At 54.6% G+C, this 24493-nt stretch overlaps 1 protein-coding gene across 1 annotated transcript in view; it reads right to left on the reverse strand.

The window, feature by feature from the left end:
- Window positions 1-1373: 1373 nt before the first annotated feature.
- Window positions 1374-24493, reverse strand: part of ACIN1 (apoptotic chromatin condensation inducer 1) — a 35644-nt gene continuing 12524 nt past the window's right edge. Inside the window, exons 4-18 of the mRNA XM_063138055.1 lie at window positions 24269-24357; window positions 22592-24115; window positions 20562-20795; window positions 20283-20383; window positions 16414-16552; window positions 8877-8922; window positions 7962-8104; window positions 7718-7873; window positions 6125-6287; window positions 5304-5449; window positions 5089-5196; window positions 4351-4458; window positions 2933-3251; window positions 2607-2707; window positions 1374-2055 (exon numbers count right to left, since the gene is read on the reverse strand). Coding sequence (XP_062994125.1) covers window positions 1762-2055; window positions 2607-2707; window positions 2933-3251; window positions 4351-4458; window positions 5089-5196; window positions 5304-5449; window positions 6125-6287; window positions 7718-7873; window positions 7962-8104; window positions 8877-8922; window positions 16414-16552; window positions 20283-20383; window positions 20562-20795; window positions 22592-24115; window positions 24269-24357 — 3671 coding nt within the window. The 3' untranslated portion in view covers window positions 1374-1761. The remainder of the gene's footprint in view (window positions 2056-2606; window positions 2708-2932; window positions 3252-4350; window positions 4459-5088; window positions 5197-5303; window positions 5450-6124; window positions 6288-7717; window positions 7874-7961; window positions 8105-8876; window positions 8923-16413; window positions 16553-20282; window positions 20384-20561; window positions 20796-22591; window positions 24116-24268; window positions 24358-24493) is intronic.

A 24493-nucleotide genomic window follows, 5' to 3' on the forward strand; every position in this document is an offset into this window, starting at 1 on the left:
GAACACATTCGTGGGGGGGAGTGAAAGAAAATTAAAAGCAGCAACAGGAACGAGACAGGGACTGTAAATCAGGATCAAGGGAAGGCAAAGAAGACGGTGAACATGGTCAGGCCGCCGCCAAAGCACGTAAGCGATGCAGATGCTCCAGGCAGCAATATCTGTGCATATGCTCCGAGACGCGCTCCGTGCATCTTCCTCGAAGTCCCTGGGGGCGCACCAACGCATTAAGTGGAGGGAAAAGAGGCTGAGACAGAGGGAGGCCTACATGCAAGGAAGGAAACAGGTCAGGTTTGTTTGGTAGAAAGCACGTGGCCACATTTGGCCCACGGTCAAAAACTCACCTGCTTTGTTCCTGTGCTTAACCAAATGTAGCCTCATATTAGGGTTCTTGGGGCGTGTGTGTGTGTGTGTGTGTGTGTGTGTGTGTGTGTGTGTTTCTCGGTGTCCTTCCTTTGACCAGATTCCCAAACTAATAAGGTGTGGAATGTGGGCTCCACCTACCAGCCAGGAAAGGAATTGCAGTCTTGAAGAAAACATTTTAGGCCTCAGGTGTGCGCACAAATCCTGGGATACTTAAATCAGTGTAATTTCAGATCAAACCGGCTCCACTCATGAAACTCACGGGGTGATCTTGAGCCAGTCATGGCCTCTCGAGGAGACCGAGTGGGCTAAAAATGCCAATCAATCAATCAATCAATTGATCAATCTCTTCCCTCAGGCAACAGGGAAAATCCACAAGCTACTTCCCACATCAAGCTCTTTCAGTTTACCCTTCATGCTACACCTAAACCAATTTCTGGAACTTACTGAAATATGCAATCTAGGGACATTTCTGTGGATTTTCAGGTCCTTGCCACCTCCTAAGATTTTGCTGGATACAATTTTTTTAAAAAAATTAAGCCGATAAAGTCTTAAGGATACTGAATTCTGCGCCTAGCATTGAGTCCTTGAGTCCTCACAGTGACAACTATTCTGGGGCTACCACGATTTCTTAACAGCAAAACAGCATGACCGAGGAAGACTTGAGGTGGGTTAGATTGTCGCTGCAGCTGAATAGCACAAGGGTCCAAGAGGGAGAAATCCAGGACCATGAACAAGGTCCCAGGGGCAAAATATTTGGCCATCTTTCTGAAAGTGCCTTTTTCTGCATTAATGGACGTGGCCAAAACCACGGAGCTTCAGAGCCAGATCAAACGCCATCGGTGGCCTGTCGGAGAACCACATTGTCAAAAACAACAACAACGGCGGCTTCCGTTGGAGCGGGCATCACGACAGAATTTGAGCCACAGAGAGGAGCAATGAAAAACATCCCACTCACAACAGCTCCTGGCACTGCCGCTCCCCCGCCCTACAAAAACGACGCACAGCAGGTATAAAACTAACGCCATCTCTTTATTATGCTCTCTTTCCTGTATCATCGGAATAATAATAAAAAAAAAACATTTTCCCAAAATAAAATACAAATTAATGGGGAGGGGGGAACTGGCCCCAGGAGAAGAGGGGAGCGGAAGGGCTGGGGAGAACCCCACCCCAATGGGGGGGGGGGGAGGAGGAAGAGGAAGGAGGGCCCGGCTGCAATCTCGCAGCGCGCGCCCCCTCCTCTCCTCTCCCCCGTAGCTGCTGGAAAGGGAGAAGCCCAATGCCCGGCTGGCTGCCCCATTCCTCCCTCCACAAAACCAGGGCTAGATTTGGGGGAAGTGCCACAGCTACCCCCCTCCCCCCCTCCCCAGAAGGTCAAAGTAAAGAAGAAGTTGGAATGGGTCAGCGCCGCCCCCCCCTGTCCTGTACAGGCGTGCTGCGACTCCGACTCCGGCTGTGGCGGGTCTTCGCCTCCCGCCGCTCCCGCTCCCTGCCGCTGCGCTCGCCTCCCCGGCTGGCCCCGCCTCCTGTGGCGTTGGGCCGCTCCCGCTCCCGCTCCCGGCTATGCTCCCGCCGCTTCTCCCGCTCGGTTTGACGGTTGCGCTCTTGCTGGCGGGCTTCCTCCGCTTCCTGTTCCTTGCGCCGGCGCTCCCGCTCCCGGGCTCTGGCCGCCCGTTCGGCCTGCTTCTGAACATACTGGGGCGGGAGAAGGAGACAAGCGGTCAGAGGACAGACGTGTCAATGGGCAGAGAGCCTCAGGGGCTGGGAGGGCAGGGCCTGAAGCGATCCAAAACCGGGAGGACAGAATGAACTCATCGCCCTTCTCATTGGAGTTTACGTCCCGGTTTCTGGGTCAGAAGGTGTCCGACCCCCTGGATGGCCTCTGGTCTTCTCCATGACCGTAGAAGTCAGGCAAAACAAACCATTCCTGAATTATTTTGCAACCTAGGAATCTGTTCTCCTCTCTTCCCTTTTATAAATAAAGTGTCCAGCCTTGGTGTTCATGGGGAGGGGTGGAATGGATACACACACACACACCCTGCCCCTTCCCTTTCGCCCCCCTCAAATGCTGAAATTCCAAGTGATTGAAGAGAGATGGGCAGATTTTGGCTTTGGCGGCCAGACATCTCTCGCTCACCCTTAACAAAGCATTTCACAGCGCAGGAACCTCCTGCGAATCCAAGAGGGACCAACCACGGCGGGTGGCTTTCCCCCCAGCGCGCTTAAGGGAGGGGGGGGCTTCTCACCTGGGTGTCCGTGAGGGGCAGCCAGTAAATGCACGGGGCGGCCTTGGTTTTGCGGAAAAGGTCGTCCAGCAGTTTTGCAGGCGGCTCCTCCTGGGCCTTTTCTGTGGGGGTGGGGGTGGGGGTGGGGGAGTGATAGGAGAGGCAACATCAGAAGGGGGCCCGTGGTCCCACCCCTTTTCATTTCGTTTCTTCTATTTCTATACCGCCCCATAGCCAAAGCTCTCTGGGCGGCGTACGAGAATCAGAAAACATCAAAATATGTTCTATATATAAAACCACGAAGCCGTTCTCGTGTGACTTTGCAGGAGGGGCCAGGAGGACCTTACCCTTCTTCTCGGCTTTCTTCTCCTTAGACTTGGGCCGCTCTTTGCGGCGCCTCTCTCGGGAGCGGGAGCGAGAGCGGGGGCCCTCCCGCACCTTGTCCCGGTCCCACTCCCGCTCCGCCCGCGTCCGCTCCCGTCGCTCCATCTCGCGCTCCCGCTCGGCCCACTGCTCCCGCACGGCCGCCTCTCGCTCCCGGGCCTCTGAGCGCCGGGACATCTCGCGCTCCCCCCGCGCTGCTGGGCCCGCCCCGGGGAGCGCCAGCGCTTCGTCCGCCTTGGCTTCTGCGGGACGCTCAGGCAGCAGGCCCCGGTGGAAATCCAGCTGGGGGGAAGAGAAAGAGGGGGATCAGGTGGGCGCACCGGAGCTTTTCCGGTCCCGCAGCAGCCCACAGGTAGGGCGCTCGGAACTCCCATCTTTACAACGTGCCTCCCAACTTCTTTTCATCGGATCTTAATTCATTTTATTTATTTATGGCATTTTTATACCGCCCAATAGCCGAAGCTCTCTGGGCGGTTCACAAAAATTAAAACCATAATAAAACAGCCCACAGCCTAAAAACACAAATACAAAATACAGCATAAAAAGCACAACCAGGACAAAACCAGGCAGCAGAAATCGATATAGGATTAAAATACAGAATTAGAACAGTAAGATTTAAATTTAAGTTAAAATTAAGTGTTAAAATACTGAGAGAATAAAAAGGTCTTCAGCTGGCGACGAAAGGAGTACAGTGCAGGCGCCAGGTGGGCCTCTCTGGCGGGGGAGCTTAATGATTAGTTTGAATTCTTTTATATACTTTAGCCACCTTGGGGGTTCTTCACAAAAAGCAGGATACAAATGGGGAAATAAAGATTGATTCCCTTTCTGTTTCAGCCCAACCCTCTGTCTAGATCAGCATTCATTCATTCTCTCTCTGGCTGACCGCTGACAACCCAGGCCAGGCAATGTCTATCAGGTGCCCATTCGCACCTGGCAGTCCTATGCATCCAACCTCCCGGCCATCGGGGCCAAAGGCAGTGTTACCCTCCAGGAAACTGTCTCATCTTTTTAAGAAACAATTTAATCTACCGGCCATCACAGCATCCAGGAAGGTGAATACGGAAGGGAAAAGGAAGGTGCACCACAGGAAAACGTGCTGCATTAAGAGCTGCATCCCTCTCTCATCCAAGATGAATTTTCAGCCAGTTTTATTAGGACATCCTTTTCTGCTCAGCCTCCTCTTGGGTACAGGGCCCAATTTCTTAAGAACCTATCTGAAGGAAAGAAGCTCCCTCCCTTCTTCTGTGAAACATAAAGCAGCTGTTTCTTCCAATCCCCCTTTTACAACCCCCTGCTTAAGATGGGGGGCAGAGAGCACACCAGTCACGCTCTTCCACCACACACACACACACACGCATCATTCGCACGCCAATGTTGGTACCTCATCTTGCTCAGCAAAGTCTGCTGATAAGAACTTGGGGTTTGACTGAGGCCACTTGACCCCGTGGAGGGCGTTGCGGGTTGCTACGGCTTCTTCCACTGTCGAATACTGAAGAGGGGAAAAAAAGGTGAAGGGGGGGGGCATGTTTTTGTTTTGCTAAACACGTCTATTGTTTTCTGTTGAGTTCAGTTTCCCAACATGCTCTGGGATAGGGTGTGTGGGGGGGGGGGGGAAGCAGAGGATGGTCATGAAATGTTCTCTCGACAAGACCTGGTGGTGACGTTTCCTACACATTTCGGGTCTTACAAACAGCTGAACAATGCAAGAATTTCTGGAAATTTGGCATCTTCAGCTTTACACATTTCCTTTCCTTTTTTCTTTTTAACCATTGGGGTTGTTACTTTCCCATTCCCAGAGGAAGAGCGATTAAGATTCTCCTTGTGGGGAAACGTGCTTCTCCTCCATAAATCAGGAGGAACAGCTCCAGGACAGCCTTCCCCAACCAGCTATCGTTCCACAGGTGTTGGGACTCCAAACGCCCGTAATTCCACTGGCCACTCTGCCTGGGAATTATGGGAATTGCACTCCGATATACCTGGGAAGGTGCCCAGGTGGGAAAAGCTGCTCCGGAACCATCTCCCAACCTTATTCTTCGGAGCCACAAGCACATTTGAAAGCGGAACTCGCTCCGCCTCCTTCCGCAGGGAGCAGCGGGGAGGGAAAAGCCCGGTCTCTCACCGTCACGTAGCAGTGCGATTTGATCTTGTCGATCCAGAACGCCTCCTCCACCAGGGTGCCCGTCCGGCCCAGCAGCTCCTTCAGCTGGCCCAGAGTGAAGGGTCTCACCTGCGCGGGAAGGCAGTCAGGGTTGGGTGGGGGCCGCGAGGACGGCGCCAGCCCTTCAGGGGCCCCCATCCGAAACGCTTCCCGAAAAGGCGGCCCCGACTACTCACCAGGTTGCAGATGTGGACGATGCTGCTGACCTTACCGCGTGGGGGCGAAGGGACCTGGGCCGTGCGGACCGGGTCGTCAATGGTGATGGAGACGCCGGAGCGCTGCTGGCTGATGGACCGCCGGGTCAGCGTATCGCTCAGTACCACTGTGGGGTGGGGGAGGGAAATAAAGAAAACCGAGGGTAACTCTCAGGGTGATCCCCCACCGCTGGCCTTCCCTCGAGAATGGAACCAGTTGCCTGGTGAGGTTGTGGGCTCTCCCACACTGAGGCCTTCAAGAGGCAGCTGGACAAGCATCTGTCAGGGATGCTTTAGGGTGGATTCCTGCATGGAGCAGGGGGTTGGACTGGATGGCCTTGTAGGCCCCTTCCAACTCTGCTATTCTATGGTTCTATGAACTACAGGAAATGTGTCCCATAAACAGGGCACATTTAGCCTGGAGAAGAGAAGGCTGAGGGGAGGCATGAGAGCACTCTTCAAGGACTTGAAAGGTTGTCCCACAGAGGAGGGCCAGGATCTCTTCTTGATCCTCCCTGAGTGCAGGACACGGAATAACGGGCTCAAGTTAAAGGAAGCCAGATTCCGGCTGGACATCAGGAAAAACTTCCTGACTGTTAGAGCAGTACGACAATGGAATCAGTGACCTAGGGAGGTGGTGGGCTCTCCCACACTGGAGGCCTTCAAGAGGCAGCTGGACAACCCTCTGTCAGGGATGCTTTAGGGTGGATTCCTGCATGGAGCAGGGGGTTGGACTCGATGGCCTTGTAGGCCCCTTCCAGCTCTGCTAATCTATGATTCTATGACTTCCACCACCAGCGCACCTTTTTTCACTTCGTGCTCCATAGGTGGGGGCGGCGGGGGCAGCACCACCACCGTCTCCATGGCGACGACAGGAGGGGCCTCGGGCGGCTCTTCCTCCCGGGCCTTCTCCTCCTCTTCCTCCTCCTCGCCTTGGCCATTCTCCTGGCCTTCCGCCGGGACCACCTAGGGAGAAAACCAGAGTGAGGCGACCTCTGCGAGAAGAAGAAACGGATCCACAAGGATGAACTTCGTCCCCGACGCCTTTCGGAAATATCTCTGATCAAGGGGAAAGTTCTGGCGTTTCCTTTTTTCAGAAACCCTTGGTAAGGCAGCGAACAAAGGCAATCTGACCTCCTCTCCCTCTTTCGGCAGCTGGAGTAACTTCCCCCAACCTGGGGCCGTCCCGATGTGTTGAGACTACAACACCCAGAGTAGTCTCAACACATTGGGAGGGCCCCAGGTTGGGAAAGGGCTTGGGAGGGATCCCTTGCAACTCTGCCTCCGGGCGCGAGACTGAGATTTCCCCCTCAACTTCTCCTCCAAGTGCCACCCTTATCGGAAAAAGTACATGCAACAGCAAGGAAGGCCGGGTGCTTTTGGCCTGGCGCCCCGGTTACAGAAGGCGAGCCCTCAAAGTGGGTTTCGCTCCTACGTTCCATCCTCAGCGCCAGGTTAAGACACGCTGACTTGCCCAGGCATTTCCCTTCGAGAAAGCCCACGGCCTGCTGACAGTTTCCGTTGTGCCCTCGTTTCTGCGTTCAAGCTACGGCTTTATCTCAAACAACGTTTTGTGACATCTTTGCTATTTGCAGCCGTGGAAGGTTTAGATGAAGGGAAGATGACTTATGACTTAAGTCGTCTCAGAACATCAGAAGAGCCCTGATGCTGGATCAGACCCAGGGTCCTTCTAGTCTAGCACTCTGTTCGCACAGGGGCTGGCCAGCTGTCGACCAGGAACCCACAAGCACCACAGCACCCTCCCACCCATGTTCCCCAGCAACTGGTGTATATAAACTTACAGCCTCTGATACTGGAGGTAGCACATAGCCATCAGGAGTAGCAGCTGAGGAGAAGGCTATCACTCTCCAAAATACTTTACATGAAAACAAAGGCCCCGTTCAGAAGACACCTTAAACCACGGTTTTAACCACAGTGAATAAGGCTTTTTGCTATATTCACCATAGTTAAAGCCTTGGTTTAAGGTCTCTTCTAAACACAGCTCGGCTTTCTGGCTTAACCACCACGGTAAAAGCCGTGGTTTAAGGTGTCTTCTGAATGCGGCCAAAGAATTGTTGCTGGGAAAACCCATTTCCCCCTAAGCTACTGTGAGGGTTGCGGCTAAATTCGGAGGGAACGTGAAATTCCGAGGGGGGCAGCAGGTGACACCAGGGCCACTGCTGCACCCTTGCAAGCCCTGATTGCGCTACACCACTGTGGACGAACCCTTTACGTGAATACATAATAATGCTCAAGGCCAATTCTTACAGCTCTTTCCCCGCTGTTCTCGCCCCTTCCTTACAGCTGTTTTTAATCCCTCGCTGTTACGTAACGCCCACTCTGGACCCATCAGTCACCGCACGCACACACACACACACGTGCACACACAAACACACCTGGGTGACGGTGCGGCAGATCTTGAGCGCTTTCTCATGGGCCGGCTCCTCAGAGTGGCGCTCCGCCTCATCTTCGGAGATGCGCGAGTCGTCAGCATGGAGATCCACCACCGCTTCTTGCCCTCCTGCCGGGGGCTTGATCTCAGGGATCAGGCTCTGGGGAAGAAGAGAGTGGGCGCATCAGGACTGCGGCTCCTGGGGCCCCGGGCCTAGACGCACCCCCCACGCCCGCCCAGCGCAGTACCTTGAGGGACTCTGTGGTGATGCTGATGGAGGGCTTCTTCTGGGTGGCGGCCGTGCTGGACCCCCAGCGCCGCTTCCGGCCTCCCAGCTGGCTTCCTTCCGTGTCGCTGTTTGTTGCTGCTGCGCCCTTGGCCATGGACGACGCTGCGACCGGGAGAGTGGAGCTGAGACCCCCTCCTTGCACATCGACGGGACGTGCCCAGTTTTTGAAAGGGCACCTCAATGGCAGACCCCGCCCCGCCCCGGGTTAGGGATCAGTACAACCTCTTTCAGGTTTATAGCCCTGCAGCGGCGTTTCTTTTAGAGAGCTGCTGGGACTAAAACCCGGCCTAGAATTCCTTCTCCCGAAATCCTGATGAGAAGGAGGCGGCTGTGGTGCAAATGCAGGCTGCATGTGCTGGAGGAAGGGGAGGGGAATACATGGCCTAGGAGGAGAGACTGAGAGAACCGGGAACATTTAGCCTGGAGAAGAGAAGGCTGAGGGGAGGCATGAGAGCACTCTTCAAGGACTTGAAAGGTTGTCCCACAGAGGAGGGCCAAGATCTCTTCTCGATCCTCCCAGAATGCAGGACACAGAATAACAGGCTCAAGTTAAAGGAAGCCAGATTCCAGCTGGACATCAGGAAAAACTTCCTGACTGTTAGAGCAGTGCGACAATGGAACCAATTCCCTAGGGAGGTCATGAACTCTCCCACACGAGAGGGAGCTGGACAACCGTCAGGGATGCTTTAAGGTGGATTCCTGCAATGAGCAGGGGGTTGGACTCGATGGCCTTAGAGGCCCCTTCCATAAATTAAAGGTCAAGATTTGGGGCAGGGTGTGTGTGAGCCCAGGTAATGGCCACCCCCGCGCAAACATGCACAGGAGGGTGCAGGAATGTTGCATTCAGGGGACAGAGAGGTGGCTCCTTACTTACAGACAACGGATATCTTCCTCTTGAAGGCCTTGGGCTGACTTGAGCCCTGCAGAGAAAGGGACGGAAGGAAGAGCAAGAGGGGGCGGGGAAGGGTGAGGGGCAAAAGGAGAAAGAGAGAGAGAGAGAGAGAAAGAACCCCGCATAGAGGGGGTAGTCAAGTCAGCATCACGGGTTGGGAAAGTGGCTGCCACACCAGAGGGAGGTGGCGGGGGGAGGGGGAGAAGAGGGCATACAGAATGAAGCAGGGGCCCAGATGAGAAGTTGGGAGGGGGCTTCTCTGCTGATTCAAGAATAAAGTGGAGTTGGCAGAAGCTTTGCCTCATTCCGCCTGCGGCCCACACGGGAAACCCTCCCCAGCCCTTCGCCCGCTGATCTCTCCTTCCGCCTGCTGAGAGTGCTTTTGAAACAGCGCTGCAAAAATGGCTCCGAAACTGTTTCTAGTCCTCATGAACACAAGAGCTGCACAAGTTCCCGCAGCTGTCAGGAGCACTCCTAAGACACCCTTCCTCAACCTGGTGCCCTCCAGGTGGTTGGACTACAATCCTCAGCATTCCCCAAGCCAGGGCGATGGGAATTGTAATCCAACACATCTGGACGTCACTAGGTTGGGGAAGGCTGTCCTGGGATGTGAAATATATTGAAGACCAAAAATATCTTGCCGTATGAACCCGCCTGGCCTCTGAGATTGACATCCTGGCCCGATGTAAAATTAAATTTTACTTGGATTACTGCAATGCGTTATACATGGGGCTGCCTTTGAAAACGGTCTGGAAGCTTCAACTGGTACAAAACAGGGCAGCCCATTTACTAACAGGGACTGGCCGGCAAGATCACATTACGCCAGTCCTTTTCCAGCTTCATTGGCTGCCAGTCCAGGTCCGGGCCCGATTCAAAGTGCTGGTATTGACATTTAAAGCCCTAAACGGTTTGGGGCCAGGTTATTTGAAGGAATGCCTCCTCCCATATGTACCTGCCCGGACCTTAAGATCATCTATAGGAGCCCTTCTCCGTGAGCCCCTTCCGAAGGAAGTGAGGCAGGTGGCTACTAGGAGGAGGGCTTTCTCCGCTGTGGCACCCCAGTTGTGGAATGAGCTCCCGAAAGGTCCGCCTGGCGCCTACACTGTACTGCTTTCGTCACCAGCTGAAGACCTTTTTATTCTCTCAGTATTTTAACACTTAATTTTAACTTAAATTTAAATTTTATTGTTCTAACTCTGTATTTTAATATCAATTTCTGCTGCGTGGTTTTATCCTGGTTGTGCTTTTTATACTGTATTTTGTAATTGTGCTTTTAACCTGTTGGTTGTTTTATTGTGGTTTTAATTTTTGTGAACCGCCCAGAGAGCTTCAGCTATTGGGCGGTACAAAAATGTAATAAATAAATGGCTGTGTGTGTGTGTGTGTGTGAGAGAGAGAGAGAGAGAGAGAGAGAGAGAGAGAGGGTGGGAAGGAGGGAATTTGAGGTGATGCCAAACTTTGGACCACCTGCCCAGTCAAGGTCTACCATGTTCCTTCTTTCCATTTAGAGATGGTTGGTAGAGTTAAAAAATGGTCAGATGGCTTTTATTATGCAAACTGGTGGTTTTATAAATTTGTTCTGGTCTATGGCTTTTAAATCTTTTTTTTTAAAAGAAACTTGCTTTGATACCTTAATGTTGTTTTTATTATTTTGTATTACTGTCCTGTTTTTATTGTTTTATATACTTTTATATTATGAAAACATTTTAATGGAATAAAATAATAATAATAATAATAGCAGTATTAGTAATACTAAGATCTGTATGGAAGCAATGCACGCTCTGAGGCAAGGGCTAAAATTCTATAAAAGAGAGGCACATAGAAACCCTAAGTTATTACAATTATTTATATCCCACTTCCAGAATACAAATCCTTCCAATGAGCTCACAAATACCAAATATTAGAACAAATTTAGATGGGATCCTACTCTACATTATTTCATTTTGTATGGTGCAGATAGATTATGTGCTTTTGGCCATGGCACAGTGTAATTATCGAGTAAGGCCAAGCAACCTTTGTCTTTGAACCATGCCCTTGCTGATGAGGAAATGTGCAAGCTCCCATGTTAACACAAAACTATCCAGAGCCCTGTGTAGCTTGAAAGCTTGCCAAGTTCTCACAACAAGCAAAGGCCATGGGCCTTCTAGCCATTTGTAATACACTTGTGGCCATCACAGGTAGAGGTGGACAAGCAGGCTAATAAGAATAACCTGCTTCCCCTACGATAGAACTGGACAAAGCAGTGCTCAATAAGAATTCTGCGTAAGTCTATACCAGGGGTGACAAACTTTTATTTCTGTCAGAGGCCACATAAGGCAGTTAACAACACGGGTTGAGTTTGTTTGTTTCTGACTGACCCCAGAATAGCTGTTTTCACAAGGATACTGTTGTTTTTATGTTTCTTACGTTTTTATACTTTGTATATTTGTTTTTTTAATGTTTACTGTGTTTAATTTTTGTGAACCGCCCAGAGAGCTTCGGCTATGGGGCAGGATATTAATGCAATAATTAAATAAATATCTGTGGGCATCTTTGCACTTCATTATTTGTTGTTGTTTATTCGTTCAGTCGCTTCCAACTCTTCGTGACTTCATGGACCAGCCCACGCCAGAGCTTTCTGTCGGCTGTCGCCACCCCTAGCTCCCCCAAGGTTTATTTCATTATTACTTCATTATTTATGTAACAGTATTTATGAATTGCTAATATTAAAAGACATTTCTAAGTGATATACATAAACAAGTCTTCACACAGAGGACAAGATTACCTTCCTGGGAATGCCCGTTGAAAAAATGCCTGTTTTCATCAGGCACTGGAAATGCAAAAGTGTTGACGCCTGGCTAATAACATTTGCTGATTTTTTTTAAACTGACCCCAGAATAGTTATTTTAAATGATATTGCTGTTTTTATGCTTTTAAATTTTTTGTATATTTGTTTTGAACGTTCACTGTTTTCAACTTTTGTAAACCGCCCCGAGAACTTCGGCTAAATGGGGCGGGATATAAATGCAATAAATAAATAATTTGTAGTGCTTGGGAGTTCCACAGAATGGTTACTACAACACTAGAGGCCTTATTCTGAGCCACAATGGAATGAACCTCTGATCAGCAGCACCAAACATGCCCTATTTTGAGAGCCGCGTTCAACCCACGAGAGACGAGGATGTTGATCCTTTGGAACGGAGAACTCTCCAGCCAGTTGCAAACTTTAGACACTGTGACACCTGGAATTTTTCTAGCGCTCAGTGACTCCATTTGAAAAGATGAACTTCAGACAGATATTCTACCAAGTAGCAGATCATTGTATGGGTGAGTGCAGCGGCTAAACCCCCCCCCCCAAAAAAAACACCTGTCGGGAGTGATATGACTCGGGATAGGTCGGGTGCACCACTGAAATCTATCATCACGTCTTCCAAGCCCCACCCGCCCCACTTGTGGCTCAGTAGCACATTGGCCCAATCACGCTGGCCGCACAGTTCCTTCCCACGCCAGTACCACCTTCCTGCTTAACCACCGACATTGAAACAGGAAGGAGCAGCCTAACTGGCATGGCCCACGACGAGGAGAGCCTCCTCTGTTAAAGAGGCAGCCCCGGAACAGGCTGCAGGAGACCGCTGCGGGTTCCCACGGCTTCAGTGACCCAGTTTGAACGACTCAAGTTTGGTTGTTTTCAAAGTCTTGGGTTGTAAGCCTAAGCGGCAGGGTCTTGCTATTTACTGTTTTACTCTGTACAGCACCATGTACATTGATGGTGCTATATAAATAAATAATAATAATAATAATAATTGTTGTTGTTGCGAATAAGCGACCAGGTGCCCGCAGTACACTGGCCGGCTGCACATGGGAGTGGCTCAATGACCTAGGGCCAGGTTCCCACTCTGGCTTGTTGGACGAGAGGCAAGCCAGAGTTCCTGGTCTCCACATCATAGCGAACGACCCATGGACGGATGTTGTGACGTGTGAACCGGGTCATAATAATTAGGCCCCCAAAGGGGGAAAAACAGGCGTGCTGGTCAAGAAATGCGTTCAGCTCTTCCCAGGAGCATGGTCTGCGTGAGCCTCCCCCAACCCGGCATCCCCCAGCAAGCCATTACCCATGCTGAGTGGGGGTGGTGGGAGCTGTAGTCCATGGAGAATCTCCATGCTGGTGAGCAGCAGCTCTTGATTCACAACTGTCTCTTTCTCCTCTCCTTCTGCTCCCTTATATCTTACTGCCCAATTCCCCAGATGTCCACTTTATTCCTGAACAGCAGATCCCCAAGGAAATAAGGGGGCAGGTGATGGTGTGGGGGGTGGGGTTAGTGTACCCATCCCAATGTCAACGTGCCCCTCAGTTTGAGCAAGGACAGGGGCTGGACGAAACCAGGTTGACACATGGACTAGGCTGTTTCCCAGATTCCTCTGCTCCCCCATCGTTAAAAAAAAAGTAGAGGAGGAAGCCCCTCCATTTAAACTAGAACATGACCCACCCGCCCCCAAGGAGAAGTTGCAACCGATTTGTTTTTCCTTTAAAAATTAAATTAAAAAACAAAAACAAAACAAAAATAACAAATTAGGACAAGTGCTCCAGGTACCCTCTCACACCTGGGGCAGGGTCTTCTGTTCAGCCAATCGCACCTCAGTGTGTGCGCTGTATCTAGGCAACGGCTGGTCCAATCGGAACGAGCCCTCCCTGGCCTGAAAGGTGCGTGCTTGGTTGGGTTGGGTGACAAGAGAGGTGGTGGTTGATTGGTGGTAGGTAGGAACCTAGCGCTTGATTGGCTGGTGGTCGGAGTCAAGTGTCCCGGAAGAGAGAGGGCGAGACAGAAGCACCTCCCCATTGGCCAGGCGGGTCGGGGGAGGCCCAAGGCGTCAGTTCTTGGCAGGCAGAGACTGGGTCAATGGAGAGTGACGCACCGGTGCACGGAAGAGTCCCATCAATGGCGGGGACTCTGAGGCGTGAGGTGGAGAACGTCAGCCAGCGTGGTGGAGGACCGAATTCACGACGGGGAGGCCGTCCAGGACAACAGGTGAAAGCAGGACAACTGACATCGACAGTCCTTTCGTAGAAGCGGCGCCAAGGGCAGCGACAGCCATGGAAGTCCCTCGACAGGGTGGACCTCCAGTGTTTGAAGAGGGTAAACAACAGTCCTCTCTCTCAGGCGACCGCTGGCAACTCCAAAGACTTACGGAGGAGAAAACCAGGACCGGTGCGAGAAAAGCCTCCAGCGAGCAGCCGAGATCTGCGAGAACTGGCCACTTTGCGCACCAGAGGTATCGAAGGATGGAGCAGACCTCCACATCTTAAAAAACAAAACAAAAAAAAGGGCCTCCCAAATCCAGTCCCAGAATCAGCCGAGGGACTGCTGAAGCGGCCAGGTTTCCGGGAGCTGAAGGTCATCAGAGAGGGCCTCCCGTGCAGATGGCCAAGCGTGGCAGAGAACCCGTTCAGAAGCTGGGTTCTCCGAAGGCTGGCTCGGGTTCCCAAGGTGGCGGAGGAAGTTCTCCGAGCCGTCTCCTCTCAAGGGGAAGGACCAGAAACTCCCAGCAACCATTTCACCGGCGATTTCGACCTCGAAAGAACTTTCCTGATAGCTTATGCGGGGCAGAAGATGGCAAGTCCTTAAAGGTGGTCTCATACTAGCAGCAGCCTTGAGAAGAGGCAGGAAGTACTGACATTTTGAAGACACAGGAGAGCATCGAGTGGACGCCGGGAGGCCGAGTGAAGGCAGCCTTCTCACGTTCTTGGACCCTCTTTCTTAAGATCGTGAAACTTTCAACTGAGCAGGGTTCCAACTGCAGCTCTCTCTCTCTCTCTCTCTCTCTCTCTCTCTCTCGAGATTTCGGAGATTGGCAAGGACCCAACTGAGGGCGTGCAGAGTTCTGGGTACGCGGTAAGAGCTCTCCGGCCCACCGAGGAACAGGATCACGGAGTGAGGGAAAACCCCAGAGCATCTGGGGCTTCCAGAGGCATATTCCTTTGCAAGGAGCTCGGCAGTTACGGAGCCAGAGGGGCCGTTTCCACAAAGCGAAGCACGATGGCAGAAACGGCCCCAGGAAAAGGCCTGGTCTGAGTGGCCAGGAAGGCGGGTTCCAACATCTCTCATCCACCTCCACGTGTGCCTGTGCGCGGCCTGCTCAAGTGCGTTCGCGCTCTCTCTCTCTCCGGTTCTCTCTCTCTCTCTCTCACTCTCTCTTTCGCACTCCTGGTGGATTGGTGCCTCTTTAAAACGGGGATCAGAACAAACGAGTCCAGAGGAGAATGTCAACCGAGTCGTGGGGGGAAGCTAACTTTAGGGTGCGGGGGAAGCAAGGCCTGTGCCCACCCTCCCCTCTTCTCAGCGGCCTGGAAAACAGAGTCTCACGTGGGCATGTGTGCATGCGTGTGTGGGCGCGCGTACATGTGTCTCCCCAAACAGCCCTGTCCCGCCCTGGCTACAAGCCCCCTTTTTCAGAGCAGATGGAAGGGGCCAATTTGGTACACAATTTGGCTCAGGGTGGGAAGAGTCAAATCTTGGAAAACACCTGGCTGGGAGGAGTGTAGGGAAAATGAATCTTTCAAGAAAATGGCATTCAGCAAACAAATAAATATTTGAACCCTCTGAAAATCGGGGGGGGGGGGGGAGAGGGGGCTTTGCTAGCTAAGAGCAGGAGGCCTGGCTTGTGGGAAGGGGCGGGGGTCCCAATCTTCTTGCAGCCGGTAGGTATCTTGCGTTAACCATCGGCACCAGGCTTCGGCTTAGGGCCAGGTGAGGTGCTGTGCACCGCGTTACGATTCAGAACTCTTCCCCCAGGAAACCCAAACTCCACACCAAGAAAAGATGGACGATGAATCCTATTTAAATGATGCAAACTGTGCAAATCTGCATCATTTCTGTTACTGGGCGCAATTTATTCCACACAATTTTGCATAATATATTTGGGCTTTGTCAGCTATGGGGAGCCCCCCCCCCCCCCCCCGGAGTGCTGCAGAATTTGGAGAAAAAAAACCCCGCCGGAAGCCTTATTCAGCCCACTTCTCTGGCAGACGTGGCCCACACGCTTTCACGCACCTCTCACCACAGGCATTAGGACTAGAAACCTGCTTCTGGTTTTGAAAAAAGCAGAATAAAGACAAAGGCCGAGATTCCCAGGAAGCGGAATTCTGAGAGGTTTCTGCACTTTCTCAAAACTGCAGCACACACACACACACACACACACACAGGCTGGCCCAAGGCGCTAAAGGGGATGAGAGGAGGGTTTAGGTGGTTGGAGGGGGGAGCATATAAGAGGATGACTCCTCCTCACCAAGGTTTTGCAGGGAACTACGAGCTCACGAAGCAGCCAGCCCATCCTGCAGCAAGACTGAGACCCAAGACCCACAAGCCCTTTCCATCCCCACAGCAACAGTCAGCAGACATAGGGCCATCTGCTCCCCAGAATGCTTCCCCAGAGGCGGCCCGCTGGCCCTTCCCGCACTGCCCCACAGGAACCCCGCTGCTGGCTCCCCCTATGCACCCAAGGGTCCCTTGCCCATGCGCCAACGACGGCCCCAGCACGCTACCTCTTTCTTCTCCTCATCTTCAGGGCCGGCGTCAGGACCAGCGGGCTCTGCGGATGGGTGTTCGTCGGGGCCAGCCTCAGGCGGCTCGCTCTCCGGGCGGGGCTCTGACGGCTCCATAGGCACCTCTTGCTTTTCCTCGCTGCGGGGAGAGAGGGAGAGGCGGTCACACAGGGCCGGGGGTACCTAGGGAGGAGGAGCACCCCCTCTCCACACAAGAGGGCCAGGGGCTGCGGCTGAGCCTGGGGTGGGGAGGGGAGGGCTGAGGCAACTCGCTCCCCTCAATCATACCGCTTCTCACAGCTTGTGGAATGTGCCCCCACAGTACTCACGTGGAACCTTCTTCTTGTGGACGTTTTCCCCCTCTCGCTACCATGCTTTCTCCCATTCGTTCCCACCTGGCTACATTCCCCACCACCACCATCATAAAAAAACCCTTCTGTGAACCCATATGCTCCACCCAACGTGGCCTCCCCCCCTCTCCTCCCAGGCAACCTTCCTAGAGGTCACCTATGCCCCCCTGAACGCCAACTACCTCCACTGCAACCTCCCTCTCATTGGCACCCCAGCCAGGCGTAGCCTGATCCAGCAAGAACATCTGAGCAAGTGAAAAGTGCCTTGTCCTTCACCCCAGTCAACCTTCCTGAACTCCAGACGTGTTTGCTATATGGCAATACGACTCCCGTAATCTCCCAGCCAGCTCTGGCGTAAATTGCACCAACTCCCCCTCATCTAGGGTGAGGGGTCAGGAGATTGTGGCTTCTGAGAGAGGCTCGGGCTGAGCTCTTGAACATCAGCCGCTGCCCCCTAAAAGAACATCTGGTTTCCAAAACTGCAAAGCCCTGGATCCATCTCCTCAGGGCGCCCCAACTTCAGCCCTGCCTCAGGGTGTCTCTTCTGTCCTCCACCCCACAACCATCTCCACCACCCACCCACTCTGCCAAAGGAGTTACTCCTGCTGAAACCCCACCCCCACCCCCCGCCGCCCCAAGGGGAGGCATCCGCTGCCTTGCCCTTGATGAAAGGCCAGGACGTGGCCTGCCCCAGTGAGGCCGGAGGGGCACAGAATGGATGAGATGGCAAGACGCAGAGAAGCAACAGACAAGGCCGGGAGAGGAGAGGAGAGGAGGAGAAAGGAGATGGAGGAAGTGCAGAAAGTCAGGGCACATGCAGGATTTGAAGGGGAGGGAGGGAAAGCGGCAGTGTGTCCTCGGGAGGCAAGGAAAACAGGAAGGAAAACGGGGAGGCTGGGAGAAAAAGGGGAGAGGCCGGGGTGGGGGATTCGGGTGAATTCCCAGCTGTTCGGGAAAGGAGAAAACGGGGCAGGCAAAGAGAGAGAGAGAGAGAGAGAAAGACGCAGCAAAATCGGGCCTAAAGGAAGGAGGGGAGGAAGGGCGGAGAAAGGACCCTGTCAAAGGAAGGGAAGAGCTGGGCAGGGAGGGAGGGAGGGGGGCCATGACAAAGCAAGGGAGGGGGGAGGGAGGGGGCCTGAAGAAAAGAAGGGGATGGGAGGGAAAATGGATGGCAGAGGGGCCCGGAGGAGGAGGAGGAGGAGGGGGGCGCAGCGAGGCAGAGAGAGAGAAAGGAAGAGGGGGAGGGGCGGCGGCGAAGGCGAATGAATGAATGAAACGGGGAATGAATGGAGGAAAACGGGGATCTGCGCGCGCCGGGCGAGGGGGTGGGGGGCGCGCTGGATTCGGCCGATGGGGGTGGGGTGGAGGAAGGATAATGGTGGGGGGGGGGGAGGAAGAGAGTAAAGGGATACCGGGGAAGGAAAGGCGGGGTGGGGAGCGGAGAGAGAATGGCGCAGGGAGAGAAACGTGGGGGGGGGGGGGGAAGACACGGATGCAACGGGGAGGGGGCGACCCGGCCGCGGGGGGGGGGCAGCGGCCACGGGCTGAATCGCGGGGGGGGGGAGGAGAAAGGGAGGGAGGGATGGGAGGGAGGGATGGAGGCAGCCCCTGCGAGGCGAGCCAGGCCGGGCCCCCCCGTCTCACCCTCCCTTGCTCTCGGAGAGCAGCATGGCCGGGTCGGGCCGGGTCTCGCTCCGCTCCGCCTCTAGTCCAGCAGGCGCCGCAGCGACGCGGGGCCGGGCGGGGGCGGCCGCAGCAGCGCCAGCAGCAGCAGCAGCGCAGCCCAGCCGCGGACGCGCAGCGGAGCCATCTTGCCGTGGCCGCCGCCGCCGCCGCCGCTTTCCCAGCAGCCCCCGGGAGGGTTTCAGAGGCGGCAGCGGCCGGGGGGGGGGGGAAGGAGGAGGAGGAGGGGGCGCAGAGAGGAAGAGGGGCGGGGGAGGAGGAGGGCAGAGGTGTGGTGGGCGCCGCTCAGCCGGAGATCGATCGCCCCCCCCTCCCCAGGCACACTTGGCTCGCTTCCCCTCCCTCGATGCAGAGGCTGCCCTCCCCCCCGCACTGCTCCCTCCAAGGAACACACCTTGCAGCCCCCCACTTGGGGGGGGAGGGAGAGGGGAAATTGCCCCAGTTGTCCTCCAAACAGTGCCTACCCCCCCCCCCATCCCCGCCAAATCAGGTCCTTTCTCATGGCTCTATCCCTTCAAACCTTGTGGCTGTGGGGCAGGCACAAATCCAACAGGTGCAGCTTTCCCTGCCTTGGGTACAGCGCCCTGCAACCACCCGCTTTCCCAGTCACAACACCGCCGGCGGTAGGAGAAATGTCCTTCTAGACTAGGGACGCTGAAGGATTTGTTTTGAAATGGGGTCCGAAATGATAACTTTTAGAAATCCTCCTGATTGCGGAGGCTTCCTGCTTCCTACTGACCCTTCACCCTGGGATGGACCACAGCAGGCTCTGACCCCAATTCTCCCCCAACTTCGGAAAGCCCACCCTACTCCCACCCTAACGCTCCCAAAGCGCCCATTTGCAAACAGAATCAGGATTTCGTTAACAGCGGTTTGCTGCACCATCTGGGAAAAGAGCCACGTCTCTTAAGAGTTCGTACAGCACCGAGCGCACACTGTGTGGGCATTATACATTCACATGCTTCTGGCCTACTCTGTCCCAAAAGAGTATGAGGCCCACCAGGTGAGGGGCAGTCCTGCCATCGTCAATAGAGTTGATCTGCAGGCCCAAGACTGTTACTTAAAGATCACACTTATCGACCTGGACAATTGTGTCCCAGCTGTTTCACGTCCTACAGAACTTGTGAATGACGGCAATAGTGATAATAACATAATTCCTTCACCAGACATCAATCATCCTGGGATGAGAGAACAAATGTGCGGGAGGGGCCCAGTGATCTTCATGGATTGGGAGCGCCCCCCCCCCGCCCCGCCGATCACAGTAAAATACGGAAGTACTGCTCAGAAGAAGAATGGAACCAATGACATGGGGAGGTCGTGGGCTCTCCCTCACTAGAAGCCTTCAAGAGGCAGCTGGACAGCCATCTTTCAAGTATGCTTTAAGGTGGATTCTTGCATTAAGCAGGGGGTTGGACTGGATGGCCTTAGAGTCCCCTTCCAACTCTACTATCCTATGATTCTAAGAAAAGAAATCCAACACTGTTCAAGTAGTGACATGTAGTGTATCAGCTAATTTCTAAATCGAGTGATGTTGGGGCTCAAACCTGTATAGGCTCCAGTCTTTTATCCTCCCCACAAGGCTCTTTCCCAGGGCACTCTGCACATGCCTTACAGCACTCTTATTACTTTGCATAGTCAGGGTCTCAAGCCCTGTAGTGTATGGCTGCATTATATGACATTGCTGAACTCCTACAATATGGCCTCGCTCCGGATCTGAGCTCCGTTCCCTTGTTAGGCGCCTTTTGTTTGCCAGTGGTGCGTGGCAACGCGACCCGCCCGGCTTTGCTCGTTCACGTCCACCACCACTGCCCCGACTGCACGGCCCTTGATACTTACTTTTTGCTGTGCTGCTGCTCGGACGGGCGCAGGGGCTCCGAGACAGGGACCCTGCTGTCTAGGCCAGCAGCCTCCATTGGGACGGGGGGCTCTGGGCTGCCCTGTGGGGAAAGGCCTAGTTTAGCAGGAAGAGGTCACAGGTGTGTGTGTGTGTGTGTGTGTGTGTGTGTGTGGCTCCAAATCTCCAGCCCCCCTCCAAAGCTAAGCTGAAGTGCAGCTGGCACCACTAAAGAAGAGGACCCCCCCCCACCTACCCACCCAATCCCCTCCACTCCGTACTCGCTCCGGAACGGTGCTCTCCGATTCCAGGTCCTGCGGCGGCGTCTGGGTATGGCTGAGTTGCCTCTGGGGTTCCACGGCTGGAGAAGGTGTGATTCTCCCTTCTTCCCTGGGGCTTGATGACATCTCTTGCTGGGCTGGGGGGCTGTGGCATGGAGGGGTCTCCCCTGGGGGAGAGGACTCTTTGGTGTGGGGGTAGCTGGTGCTGTCCCTTGAGGCTTCAGGGCTGCGGGACTGAAAGCAGAAAGGCAGAATATCATTGAAGGCCAGCTGCAGTTTGCTCAGCCGAGAAATGCGGCTCCAAAATTGGGGACAATGCAACTACGCCCACCCCACCCCCACGTAGGAATTAGGGACAATGTGACCCCCAGCATTGGTGTATCCGAGTAGAGAAATCTTATTTAATTAGCCACATGAGTTCGTCAATGAATAAACTGATTCAAACTGCATATGAAAATAATAGTTCGGAGGGGGGGCGCATATAACTTTCTTTGGTTTTAGATGACTCACTAATATGTCCCAGCATGCATCATCTGGTATTTTAACCCTGCTCAGTTCTCTCACCCAGCAGGGAATGCACCTCTTAAGATGGAGCTTGCCATCTGCAGGTTTTAGATGTACTTGCCTTAGAAGTATTGTTATTTTTTTTTTAATTAAAGCCTGCTGACTGGTTGACTGGGAGGGTGTACCTATTTAGGCACTCAAAATTACTTTTAGGTTGACTCATCTGACCAATTTATCGACTGTAAGCATTGCAGCCACTTCAGGGAGACTGTGGCCCTGAGGACCCTTGAAGGCGCTCCCTGGCTCGTGGCCCTGAGGTCCCTTGCATGGAAAGGGTATCCCAGTGGCTAAGAAAACGCATTCTCCAATCTCCAAACTCAACACGCTAAAGCCGGGTGGTGGTGGTGGTGGGGTTAGAGCACACTTCAAAATAAACTCTCGCCTGAAACGCCTTTGTAAATTCCAGTTTGGCTTCTACGCAAGCTTTGGGACGCGTGAGTTTAAGCCGCTCAGCGCAAGCGCTGCCTTTCACATGCCAGGGGTTGAAAAGCTTGGCCAGAGGCGAGCAGAAGGCATCTGAAGCCTGGCAGCATCCGTTTGGCCAAGCGGCCCCATGGTCTCTCAAGGATTAACTCTCTCCCCCACCCACCCCTGAGCTGGGGATGCCTGTTTGCTTTTAAGGAGCAGCTTGCCTGGAGCCAGAAACTCTTTGCACGCTCTGCCTCAGCAGCGTCAAGCGACCTAGGGGCGGCATCTAGCCACAGACATCGAGTCCGCGTCCATAAGGACCTGGCATGAGCAGCTGCCATGGTGAGGCGCCAGAAAGAAAACAGCCTGCTGCGGAATTGGCTGCTCTTGACGCTCCCCTACGGCTCCGTGGCCTTAAAGCCAAAAGGCTACTAGGGAGCCAAGAGTGTGTGGCTGACCCCCCAGTATGGGCACTCCGCCTGCCTGAAGGGACAGGAATGTCAACAGGCAGCTGCCGCAGCACAGAGCCGCATGCATTCCTCTCTCTGCCTAGTCACCTGGAGGCCACATGGATTCGCCATTGGAGACTGCCCAATTGTACGGCGGTCTGAAAAATCTGCCACATTTATATTCTCCCATTTCCAGACAGCCTTTTTTTTTTTTTAAAGGAACAATAAGAGGGGTTAGAAGGAACCCTCCGGCGGCCACCGTGGGTAAAAGGACAGGATTGGGACGGAACAGACTTGAGTTCAAGTCCCTTCAGCTTATGAATGTGTTCTCATTCTCTCTCCCTCTCTCCCTCTCTGGCTAACCTACTCTCACAGGGTCAAAGTGGAATAAAACATATGAATTCTAAGGCCAAAAAAAAAGAAGCACATTAAAATCAGCCAGATTAAATTTCCAAGGAACTGGTTGGCTATCTGGAAAGTTCTAGACTGCTTGCAAAATGGTGAACGGACACAATAATCCAGTCCAGGCCTTCTGCCTGACCAAAAAGGGCTTCTTCCAGTCGCGGTGGCAGCGCTGGGAGAAGCCAGGCAGGCTGGAAGCCCACTCACCTTTCTGCTGCTGTCACTGCTGTCGCGGGACCTGGAGCGGGACCTGGAGCATGAACTGGTGTGCCGCTCGGAACCGGAACGGGAGGGCCCCCCCAAGGGCCGCCGCTTCCTGGGAGGAGATTCAGAAGAGCCGGAGCGGGGCCTTCTCGCCCGGGAGCGGGGCTGTGAGCTGTCCCGGGAGCGGGAGCGGGAGCGGGAGGAGCCGGAGGTTGAAGAGGACGAGGACCGGGAGGAGCTGGAGCCCCTGGGCCTCTCCCGCTGGCGCTGCGGGGGCAGAGGCGGCAAGGCGGGTGGAGAGTGGCCGGGCCTGTCCTTTGGGACGCCGGGGCTGGCTGTGGCCGGGGCTTCCTGAGAAGGGGGGGAAGGCTGAGAGAGCTGAGGAGGGGCTTCGTCTTCCGCAGGACTGGGCTCGGCCGAGGCTTCCTTCGTCAGGAGAGGGGGAGGGGGCTCGTCTCCCCCGTGGTCTTGCTGGGTGTGTTGTGCTTCAGTAAGCTGGGGGGGTGAGGGGGAGGCCTGGATCAGAGCGGCCGCTGCACTGGCTGCCTCTTCGTGGGTCCTCAGGGCCTCTGCCGCCGCCGCCTGCTCATCATCTCTCTGGGGTTCCTCCGCCTCCGCTGCTAGGTGGGGCTGCAGAGGAGGGGCCACAGCCTCAGCCAGGCCAGCCACCGGCTCTCCGTGGGTCTCAGGGAGGCCAGGTTCCCCTTGCTCTTCCCGGCGCCCCACATCTGCATCCGTCCCCTCCTTTAAGGCTTCTGGTAGCGGGGCTGTGGCCTCCACTTCTGTGGCTTTGACGGACTCCTTTTCCGGAGGCCCTGGGACTTCAGCCCCTCCACTTTCCTCCCGGGGTTCTTGTGTCACAGCCGCTCGCTGCTCTTCCTTGCTTTCTGGCACTGTGGGCTCAGGCTCCTCCTTAGAGGGAGAGAGAAGCGGCATTGCGGCTTCACACACCTGGGCGTCTGGGGTCTTGGCCGTGGCCTCCTTTCGCTGGGCGTCTGGGGTCTTGGCCGTGGCCTCCTTTCGCTGGGCGTCTGGGGTCTTGGCCGTGGCCTCCTTTCGCTGGGCGTCTGGGGTCTTGGCCGTGGCCTCCTTTCGCTGGGCGTCAGGGGTCTTGGCCGTGGCCTCCTTTCGCTGGGCGTCAGGGGTCTTGGCCGTGGCCTCCTTTCGCTGGGCGTCTGGGGTCTTGGCCGTGGCCTCCTTTCGCTGGGCGTCAGGGGTCTTGGCCGTGGCCTCCTTTCGCTGGGTCTCCAGGGCAATGGGTGACGACGCCTGGCACACGTCCCTCTCCTGGGGAGCTGGCACTGCAGGCTTGGCCTGCCCCTTTGGTGTCCGCTCCATCAGCAAAGGGGCAGCTTCCTCTTCTTCCTCTTCCTCTTCCTCCTCCTCCTCCTCTTCTTCCTCGTCGTCGTCGTCGTCCTCCTCCCCTTTCATAGGAGGCCGCTGGGTTGCCCTCCGACTCCGAAGAGACGTCTCCCGCTCTTCACTGCCTGGGGCAGGGGCACCTCCGGGGGTCTTCACAGCTCTGGCCTGAAGGAAAGAACGAATCACAGCATGCTGCACATGGCTCTCCTGCCCGCCCCGGCCGCCTCCGGTTCTTGGGGCAAACCCGACACATTTAGCCCTTTGCCTCGCAGCACCTCCCCCACGGTTAGCCTCTCCCACACCACCACCGCCATTTACCTGCCTAACCCGGGAGGGGTGTTGCTCCGGTTTTCTTGGCTCTTCTTCGTCAGACTCTTCCCTCTCCCGAGATACCACACAGCTTTTGCCTAGCAAAAAGGAATGGGAGACCCATCAGCTGGCGATGCCAGAAACCACTCCTCAAAGCACAAGGCCGGTCACAGACGGGGAAACTCAAGGGGGAGGCACAAGGCCCTCCTCGACCCCACCTAGGCTGGGGTTTGG

Source organism: Elgaria multicarinata, chromosome 11 (genome assembly GCF_023053635.1).
Source record: "Elgaria multicarinata webbii isolate HBS135686 ecotype San Diego chromosome 11, rElgMul1.1.pri, whole genome shotgun sequence".
NCBI lineage: Eukaryota > Metazoa > Chordata > Lepidosauria > Squamata > Anguidae > Elgaria > Elgaria multicarinata.